Source organism: Ceratina calcarata, unplaced genomic scaffold (assembly GCF_001652005.2).
Source record: "Ceratina calcarata isolate Rehan_Ccalc_2016 unplaced genomic scaffold, ASM165200v1 scaffold579.2, whole genome shotgun sequence".
In the NCBI taxonomy this organism is placed as follows: domain Eukaryota; kingdom Metazoa; phylum Arthropoda; class Insecta; order Hymenoptera; family Apidae; genus Ceratina; species Ceratina calcarata.
Window position 1 is genome coordinate 723,618 of NW_017177008.1, and position 11,057 is coordinate 734,674.

Below are 11,057 nucleotides of genomic sequence, written 5' to 3' on the forward strand. Positions count from 1 at the left end.
ACAACAGTTGTAAATAAATATAATCGCCTTGGCAGTAAATGAAAATTATTGGACTACGTAAAACGAGTAAAGAGATTAATGCTCGTATAAACGACGTGGCTTATACGAGAGTTTCGACAGAAGATTTTGCAGAAAATATATCGAACACGGGTGCCAATGTGTTTTGCTATCCTGCTAGAATGTCCGTATGCTTAGAAACAACTGATATGCAAATCCAGCACGCTATCCCTCTTTTTATCCTGGCTTAGGGCACGTCGCCTGACTGTGTGCAGATACGATCTCCTTTTATGATGCAAATAAATTTATTTTTCTATATCAGGGTTGACCGAATACATGCTTCTACCACGTGTGCATGAAAGGAATAACCCGATGAATTACGTAACTTATGCTTAAGAATGGGTCAAGGGCGGCCGGTGACGTAGGTGGCACGTCTTCTATCGAAACGACCTTAATTAGTTGTGCAATAATTACTGTGGGGCTTTTATAACGAATGGATAATTTAAACCACTTTAACACGACACTACTTACAAGCGTTGTTATCAACCTCGAAATCGTTCTTTCACCGCTTGTAAGCACGGAAAATTTATTAAATCCGTGGCGACACAGCTACGATATTTAGAAAACTGGGTAACTTTCGCGCATAGCCATAGCCGTAAGATTATCAAACGTTACAACTCGTGAATAAATCACATGATTATTAGAATTCGATCATATCGAAATCTTTCTCGTCAATATATAATATTCACATAAAATATGGTCAACAGATTTATACACGAATAATACAAGACTTTAACGATTCCTAAACGCTTGAAGCATTAACACCGAAGGGGAACGTTTAGCGGAATCCTGACGGTGAAAAAAAAAGCGTGGCGGGTTAGTTTGTTTCGCGGTTCTAATGTCTCGTCGAGTTCTCTCGAAATGGTGCCGTGTCGGGATCGCGGGGCCGCGTTTCTCTCCCCGGGGGCGAAGGCACTTAAGGTGTTCAAATGAAATTTGCATGACGAACGCTGGCCCGAGTTTTACTCGGTGCTTCGGCGAAAAAATAACAGCCGCCGGCCGTTTAACCGTACGTGTATATACTCGCACACGTACACGCGGCGTACATATTTTTCTCTTCCGCCGGTCGGTAACGAGCATCCTGCGGGATACAGGTCCGCTGGTTGCGGTATATCGCCTAAAGAGCGGGTATTTTGCATAAATAACTGTCCGGGGAGCCGATTCAATTTTCTCTAGGCGTTCCTAACGGGTGGTCCTTAACATCGCCAAACACGGAAACTTCTATTCCGTGGGAGGCAAGCGTTTTAAAACAATCTGTTTCCGTTTGGACGACCGTTACTCCTCTTTCTTTCTGTTTATCTATCCGTTCCGAGAAATCCCCGATCAAGGACGAGAGTTCTTACGTCGTAGTTGAGATTTGGACAATTCGTGAAACACGACGAGAGTCGCGTTCGAAATAACCGGGTGAAAAAAAATTAAATTTTGGAACATTTGGAACGAGTCCTCGAAACGCGTACTTGTTCGGTTGTTCACTGAAAAATTTTAATGACACATTCATTTTTTTTTAAACGCTCTCGGGTGAAATAAAAAATAATCGCATCGTCACGTTCCTCAGTGACTTCCGGTTTATATTCAACCGTGAATCCTTGACGCTCGGTTCTCGATGCACCCTCGAAGTTTAATTGAACGCGCAACGTGTAATTCCACTGAAGTTCATATGCAGTTTTGTACGTCAGCCGAGATTTATTCGCCGTGTACGTGGCCGATCAACCGGTGATTCGAAAAAATCCAGGGGTACTATCGATTTCATTAATATTCATTAGCGGTTTCAATTTCGAGTCGGTCGTTTATCACGCGGACGAGCGTCCGTGCACGCGTACGCGAGTCCTGATGTGTATTATTTCGGAGGGATTCGCCCCTCCCAGGTACCGTCGATTTCCTCCTTGCGAAATTCGCCACTTCATGCCGGTCGACGCTCGAATAAAAATAACGAGTTTTCCCGATTCTCGTCGACCGGACAGAGAGAGAGAAAGAGAGACGTACACGTATCGCATCACATTTGGAACAAATATTCGTGTACAGGGATACGATTAAAATTCTTGATAGAATCGATCGGACGAATTATACGCTAACCGTACGCCGCTTACTAATTTGCCTATTAAATCGCGTCCCCGCATTGCAGCCGGTGTTTTACTATGTCCTATGATAATATTGCACGCGCACTGCCGAATTTTACGAAGGGTTCGGTCGCGTTAATACGATCGCGGCGCGGCCTGCGTAAACGCTCGTAAATTCGTAACGCAATCGGAAATAATGGATATCGCGTGGTTCGCTAATGGCCGCCTGTGCAACCTAACGCGATTATGCGATTATAATTTAAACGTTTCGTGGAAAGTCGGACAAAGAACGAGAGCATCGCACTGAACGTATCCGTCTGTTCGTTTTCGCGAATTTCATTTTTCCTTCGTTCAACAATGCGCGGCACGTCGTAGTTGTAAAACATTTTGTTCCGATTGAGGCGTGTTCGTTAGGTCGAGGGAATTGGGAATAATCGAAGCCACCGGGAAACAGTTTCTTCCCTGTAAACTGCAATTTACCGGTACCGCGTTAAACGGCACCGAAGGATGAATTCCAATAAGCCATTCTTTCGGCATGCATTATTTTAATTAATTCTTACGCTCCACGCGCGGGGAATTACGAACCGAAAGATCTCTCGTTCTCTTTTTTAACTCTGTAAAAGTTAAATCGATCCCACTTTCACTGGTTCGCACTTAATTGCAATCGTCCTCAGCGTTGATTGATACGTCACGTATCTTTTTCAAGTACCTTTCGTCGAGTCGAACGATTCGCCGATTCGCCGATACTAATTCTCGCTCCCCTCGGCTTTTTAATGCGACACTTAGCGTCCCTTCCATTACCGAGCACCGACGGCTCGCATAAATCCTTTATTCATAAATCACTTTGGCTTTTGATATTTTTTCGCGTTGTCATCGGTGCAACATATATTTCGGCCGTTCTCCTCGACAGCGGCAACCCTTCGTTCGAAGAGCCGAAGAAATTCGAAGAGGCCACCCCTGGTTGAGAAGGGTAGGCATGGAAAGAGAGAGAGAGAGAGGAACACGCGCGGAGAAATAAATAAATTGCACCAACGACGACCGCGAGAAGGCGGAAAAGAGAAAGGGGTGAAATAAAAAGGAGAAAAGAGGCGGAAGAGGGGCGGACGGACTGCGCCGGGGACAAAGGAAATGAGATCCGTGGAGAGGCCGGAGATATAACGTTATAAATTTATTTATGCAATACAACTTGGCCCATTCGAATTACAATAGCGCGAAATTTAATTGGATCGTTTACAGGCGGCGGTCTTACTCGCGGTACGATATCGGAATAAACGCTCTCACCCTCTTCCGCCCCGCCGTTCTGTCAGATCGTCTTGGCCTAACCCTGTTTTCTTTCCCTCTGTCTCTCTCCCTCTCTTCTTTCTCGTTCGGTCTCGTCGTGGTCGTGTCGTCGAAAAACAAAAGAGATTTCATCGACTTTCCTCGAGCACGCAGTTCGCTCTTCCTCTTAAACTCTCGCGACTCAGACTAGAACGCCGCTGGAAGGACACTCGTGTGCACCCTCTTACTCTCGCCGAGAGACGAGCTCCGAGTGCACCGCGCAATTCTACCGATTTCATCGTTTCGCCTGCAACGACGAAACAATCGGAATTAAGTGTATACCGTGAACGTTCTTCTTCCGTCGCCCATCGGCAAACACGTTCTTTCGTCAGTTTGCGCCGAACAACATATTAACTGTCCCCACCGTGATTCGAATCGCGTCCCCAAAAAAAAACGTAATTTTATTCCCAAATCTGCGGGGCATAAATGAAATTTTTTTCCCGTGAATGGGAATCCATTGAGAATTCAGAAATGTGCGCAGGGATTGCGAGATCGTCCGCCACTAGAATGACGAATTCTGTGCATACGTACGTACGGACTCTTCAGTTATTATATTTCCAACGTTTACCTTCAAAAACGAAATCTCGAAACGGAGCAGAAAGCAAGACACAAGTTCGGGGGTGGTATCTCGTTTAAATCGGATGGTACCTGAAAAATATTTCATACTTTCGTCCTACTCGAGCCATTCGCGTTCTGGGGAACGGTTTATCTCATCGAAGCAGCTCGCGGAATGTTATTTCTGATATAATTCCCGGTTTCTTCTTCGCTCCTCCAGTCGCTCTCCCCCTCTCCAGTCCCTTTTTCTTCATTACAATTCCCTCTGTCTCCGTTCAACCCCTTGGCTTCGATTCTCCGCTCGTTTTCTACGCGCTTTGGCTTCCCTTCAGCGACCGCATCGCCGAGCCTAGATTCCCTCTCTTCTCCTATCCTCGTTTCATTAATTTTATCTGCACGTTTTACGAGCGGCATCCGCAGCCCGAAACAAATTAATTGCGCCACGCCACTCGAATTAATTGGCGCGGCTCGCGAGTCTTCGCGCGGCGAAACTTCCCGCGCCTACCTCTCCTCTTGTTCGCTCTCTGTACCTGCGCCTATTTCTAACCAAGAGATCTCCCTCGCCCCTTTGTACGTTCGTTGCTCATAGAAAAAGAATTCACAGCCGCGCTACCGTCAGATCCGATGAGGCAAACGTCGCTCCTTTTTTTCAGTAGGAACGCAGAGAAAACCTCGCGCGCGCAGCGCAACCGATTTTGTATACGCATTTGTATACGTTCACGAGAGGGGAAAATAGAGCGGGGTTTGTTCGCAATATCCGCGGCGAGACGCTGTTTTCAGCAATTCGAAAGATTCGTTTCGTATTCAACGCAGTCGAAAAAGAATGACGCACTACGTTAATTGGCGCGACGCGTTTAACCACGCATAGGTGGGACCCGCTAATTAAAGGAAATTCTTTTCGGAAGTTCGTGTCGACGCGTGCCGCGTTCGTCGCAAAAGAACTCGACGAGAAAGGGTCTGGAACTTCGATGAGTCAACGCGCGGATTTCTTTGCTCTTTGAAAACTTCGTTATCGCGTGAAACCTTGACTCGACTTCGGATCTCGCGACGAATCGGTTCAAACGAGATTTAATCGCGTTACCCGCGTTTACGCCTTCGCCTCCGTCACGGACCAGTCGTTGGCAACTTAAACGAGGACATATTTAATCTTAGAGCAAGTTAAATACGCGAATTCATTCGTTTCGTCGGTGAATTTAAATTACGGATTGATATAGAGAAGCTCTACAGAACTTTTTAAATACAATTAATTCACTTTACGTTCAATCTTTTTCGTACAAATAATTGTATCATTTATAATTAGAAATTTTGCGTAAAACTCGTCTGTGTATCATCGTTGGTTGAATCGACGGCACGATGGAAGTTTGTCGGTGATTGAAAAAACTTTGTTGTAGATTAAAAAGATGCGTATACGATTCTAGTTTGGGTATTAGAACGTTAAACTGTGCCAGAACTCGGCCCGCGCGCCGTTCGAATTCAATCGGCAAGTTATGAAGCAGTCAACCCCGTTAGGTTAACTTGCATCGTTGTCTGGCGTGTGCTCGCCTGTTAACCCCCTAAAAACGTTCTTTTAATGGCGACATTGTGGCTCGAGCATCCTAGCAATAACCGGCTACGACCTCGGTTTACATCTGGATTTACATGTAAACGCGCGTGAATCGTAGAAATTGCCGCGCTACCATCCCCTTTCGACCGGTCGAAGTAAATTGGTAACTAAGTGGCATGGTAATATCGGTAACGGTTCGCTACTGTTCGCTATAGCATGAGCGAGCGGGAGTCGTTGGGAAGATGACGGAGGAAAGGCTGGGCTAACGATCGACATAAAACTGCTCGTATCGAATTCTTGATCAAATTACTTTCCGATTAACTGTTACTGCTGTTTCATCGTCGATACAGAAAATAATTCTAATAGCTTTAAATTCTCCTTGAATGGGAAATATATCACGATGTCACGAACATGTGAATCGATCAGTACGAAACATTTTACGCGGCGATGGGCGTACGATTCTCGAAGAGGCTCGAACGATAAACGAGTTTGGAAAAAGGAAGACAGCCACGTGCCGTGTATTTAACGAGCCGCGCCGCCCGAGTCGCCAGGGTAGTAGGATTAAAAGAACAACGCGGCGTGCTCTTGGTTTAAGTTAACCGTTCCCCTTACTATTAAATGTTTCACACGACACCTGTAGCGTTTCTAGCCTAGGTCGCAATAAAGTGTTGAGAAAACTTAGCCCGGTGACGGGAGACGGCATGGCAGTGAGAAAGACTATCGCAGTGGTGCACGCTCGAGCATACGAATATCCATATAAACGTTCTGTTCTTCTCTTCTTTCTTCTTCCTTCCGTTCAAGTTTCCCGTCCACCGTCTCTGTTTACACGATACGTGTGTGGCCTACGACGCGACTCGTTCTTTTACACATCCTCTCTTTTCTCTTCCATCTTTTTTTTTTTACGTTTTCATCCCTGTCCAACCTCCCTCTCGCGTCGTCGTTCCCTCGAACATGAACCGCCCGCCACTACCGACAGGATATCGCCAAGTAAGTTCCCGCTCGTTCGAGCAGGGTCTCAATCCAATAACCATTTAAGAGCCTTACACTCGTACCTTACACGTCGAGGAAGCCGCTTTTATACCGCACCGACCTATTCCCCGACGCTCCCCCTTCCTCACCCGCCTCTATCTTTCTCCATTTACCCGCGCCGCTTCTCGACGCTCATCCCTCTCCGCCTTATTCCCTTTGCATCCCTTTGGACACGTTAGTGGATGGTAATGGGGTTAGCCAGGCCATGTAAACGTACTTACGCGAGAATACAGCGTGGTGCGCGTACCAAAGGATTAAAAAGCATTTGTTTCCGTATCGGTTAAAGTTAAGATGTCGTCCTATTAGTGTCGTCGACCCTGGCAAACTGCGTCTTTATTAACCGTTTAACCCTAGCGCCTACCATGCGCCTGAGACATTCCCAAGGGATATAGGAAAACTTTCGAACGATTCATCGCTGTCTGACTATAATCTGTACATACTACGCGTCGCTCTCGGTCTTCTCTCGCGATATTGTCTCAACCGCGTGCGTTTATGAGCAACTGAGGACGCATTCGTTAGCAAAGCTGCAATATCCGTGCCAAGGAATTATGCACACCGTGTATCAAGGCTCATACGTGTTTCACAATTATACACAGACTGCAGAGTTAAAACTTAGGATATCATTCCAAGAAATTATATTTAGTATCGATACTTCATGCACTTTCGTGAAGTAGAATAGTTGATCGTATTCGAGAGTGTTGATTAAATTTTTGTGGACATCGAGAGCATCGTGTACACCCCTTTCGACGGACAATGGATTAAGTAGTCGTGTAAACATACTTAAGGGTGGCCGACGAGGAACGAGGGGGTAGAGAACGGGGTGAAGAAGAGCAGGCGGTGGTTGAAATTAAAAACCATCGGTGGTAACGAGCTGCCATAAACACCGGGCCCACCGCATTTATTTCTTTCCCCTCCGTTCCCGACGATCGTGTGAACGAATAACACTACGCCCTCCGCGAAGATAATAAAGATTTTTTTCATCCCGGTTCTACTTTTAACGAGCTCGCGATGATTTATGTACCTCGAATCTACTACGTTTCGTTCTTATTCACAATTTACATTATAAAATTCGATAAAAAGACGAATCAGATTTGTGAAACGAATCGATGTTTACGGAAGTAGCTTATTAATTCGCATTCGCCGCTCCCTGGTTTTTAAAATAAACGCAATTATACGGACAACTTGATTGCATAAATCTCCGTAATAAACAGTCCTATATAGTTCGAATGGAACGTATCGATAATCGTCGTCTTGGTTTAACAATTGATTCGCGATCCGCCTGAACGCTATTAATTACCCTATCCGTTGAGTGGCAGAGCTACTGTAGTGATTGGACTGCTACGAACCCTTATCGCAACGCGGCACTTTTAATCGCGGAACCGACGAACGGTTTTCACCTATCGAAAAATTCCGATCGCGCGTTATCTATACGATGAATCTCGCGTTAATGGTTAAGTACATATATGTACAAATTGGTGTGTGGCCACTGAAATAACGCGCTCGGATTTCGATAATGCTTATTCGGGGATTCAAGAGCGAACGCGTCGAAATGAATAGCCGCCGATATGATGTTTCGTTTATTTTGTTCCTTTTTCAAAAGGCAATTTTAAACAGCGTTCAGCTTTATAAACTGATCTCGATCCGTTTTAATCTATGATAGCAGATTAATTTCAAAGTATCCAACTTTAACCGGGTTTCTCTTTTTGTTGTTCCAGATCGACGATGACCCGCAGAAGGAGAAGGTAATTAAAATACTCGACAGAATTTTGCATGATACCACTAATTGTGAGATGTCGGATTATTGTTATTGCACGCGATTCGAGCTATGGAAAATTATTTCGGATCGAATCATAAGTAGGGCAGAAGTGGGTGAACTTGTCTCAGTACGCATTTATGTGCGGATTCGTGGAATGTGGTTATCCGACGTCGTCTATATACCAATATTCTAGGGACTTAAGGAATTCCTCCCGCCCCTTTCATTCCTGTTTCTATCCGTTTCCGGCGAGCTAAGCAAAATATTCGGAAAGAAATCGGAAAAGGGTTCGCTTATTATACAAATCTCTACTTTCTATATCCTCTACCGTGACTGCTACATGTGAGCATGGTGAGGGTAGAAAATCAGACTATAAAAGTAGGATCAACGTGAAAGGAGATCTTACTTTTCATTATCGATTATAATCTGTGGGTGGGCATGTAAGCTAATGACAGAGCATTTAGCTCGTTAATTTTTATGTTACTGCGACCTATTTCATTTTATTATAATATACAAATTATCATGGAATGAACTTTACTTCTATAAATGTCCCGTATAGCTTCTTTTCGTTTTTCACTGTACTTCTTCGACCCTTTCGGTATTGTCAGGTTATCGCTGACAAATTCGTTTTGATTTCACGGAAATAAGTCCTGCATCCAATTTCTCGCGAAGGGATCCCACCATAGTATCAGTTCGTCCCTTTTTTTTTTACCCCCGAGAGCGAACGATACCCGGGGATTTTCGTAGCGGAATTCAAACAAATCTCGCTCGTCGCTAAACCGAACGAAACGAATTTCTGGACCATGTCGGTGGGATCAGGTTCGCGTCGTCGATCTTCGCCGAACCTCGGACCATGGAACAGTCTACCAAGCTAGCTAGTTGGTGACATGCTACCGTGACGGAGTAGGTAGTATCTTTCCGGAGACGTGATTCCCTCTCGGACGACAGATTCACTTTTTCTTCGGACGTGAGCGAAATCCAGTCGCTTTCTTTCCTCACCCTTTATCGTCGATAGTCCTAACGTTTCCCTGAGAAAGAATGATAACGGTGTGTAGAGAGAAATCGATCGAGGCCACTGCCGTCGCGTGAAAAATTAATCTAATTCCTTTCCGAAACTAATTCTTCCGTTATTTTGCCTTTAGACGAACTTTCCCGTTATTTCTCCTTACGTTGTTATTTCAAGAGGATTGAAAACACGTCCCGAAAAAGGTTAGAGCGAACGGAATATTAAATACCAGATTTTGTCGACGAGACGAGTCTCGAACAAAGCGAGGCGTAGTCGGTTTTTATCATTCTTATCGCCGTATATTTTCTGGCTGTTGCATCCCGTCCCAAGATAAATGCGAGCGAGTCCGCTTTTAATTATCCCTCCGTGTATAACGTCCCGACTTCACTTCGGCGCCAGTTGTTCTCTCACGAAATTAAAATAAAACCCGACAAACGTATCGTTTCATCTCGTCGTCGACGTTTCAACGTTTCCGACAACGTTCGCCTGCTTTGCCCTTAACTAACCGGCCTCCTTTGTACCTCGGCAGGTACGTACGCATGCGAAGATTCGCGCGGAAAGATCGAACCCGAGGAGTCGGATACGCGGCCTCGATAAATTCGGTACTTTTCAACGATCCTTTTCCGGGTTCGAGCCTTTTAAGGACCGTTATAATTAAGTGATCTGGATATGTGTTTGGAAATCGGCTTGTTAAATCCAAAAATGTTGAGACGCGTATCTACTTGTATCATATTCCGTACTACCGTTTCGATTTTGATTTACAGTCAATTAGCTCTACAAAAACTCATTCGATGACCCGGTTTCCGTACATAAAGATCGAAGATTATTCGCCTCGGCGAGCTTGCTTCGGTATTATGAAAAATCGAAATCCACTTTTGCGAGGCTTTAAGGAGTAATAACTTTGCACGACGCGGCGCGGCGTCGCATGACCACCTTCTCCGATATCCATATGCAGTAGCCGGAGGAAATAAGCTCGCTCGTAAATAAGAAAAGTTCTTGCGTCTCGGTGGCTGCCGCTCCAGGTGCCACCCCCGTGTCCCACCCTCGTCGTTTGTTCCGTCTTCTCTCGAGGTTCCTCAGCGCGTGGTCGCCGAGATATCGAGTGATTTGTCGCGATTCGCCTCCTTTTTTTGTCCGGAACCTCGGCCATCCTCCGATAAGCCGATAACTTCAACGACACGCGGTAATGAGAAGGTGTCGCCAGTGAATATTATTATTTCCACTTGAAGTAACGTGCACCCAATGATTATCGCATAATAATTTGTACAAGAAACATAAAGAGAAACCGGACGAGTTTTTAGAGAGAAATGGCTTCATGACTTTTATGACATTATTTCTATTTCGAAAAATGCTTTAAATAAAAGTTGTTTTTCTTCTAACTTCGATATTTAACAAGTTACATATGATTATATGGCATTTTATTGATGTTGACAAAATCCGACCATTCCACCATCGAATCAGCGAACTTTTGGAAAAAAAATTCGTTTTTCCTCAATAACTCCTAAACCCTTAGAGATACGGGAAAACTGCATACGACCTTTCTTGTAGAGGACGACGAGATCTACAATTTCCATATAAAACTTTTTTGCTAGCATCAATAGTTTACGAGTAATTGACGAAAAACGAAAAACCAGTTTTTTGCAAATTACTCGTTAACTATTAACGCTAGCAAGAAACTTTTATACAGAAATTGTAGATCTCGTCGTCCTCTACAAGAATGGTCCTATACAATTTTCC

General features: G+C 44.7%; 1 protein-coding gene across 3 annotated transcripts in view; it reads left to right on the forward strand.

The window, feature by feature from the left end:
• Positions 1-11,057, forward strand: part of Pdk1 (Phosphoinositide-dependent kinase 1) — a 330,571-nt gene that overhangs the window by 48,104 nt on the left and 271,410 nt on the right. For 2 of the 3 annotated variants that reach the window (XM_026817462.1, XM_018032420.2), the window contains exon 2: positions 8,277-8,303. The exons of the other annotated variant lie outside the window; for it this stretch is intronic. In XM_026817462.1, the coding sequence (XP_026673263.1) occupies positions 8,277-8,303 (27 nt within the window). The remainder of the gene's footprint in view (positions 1-8,276; positions 8,304-11,057) is intronic. 3 annotated transcript variants of the gene reach the window in all.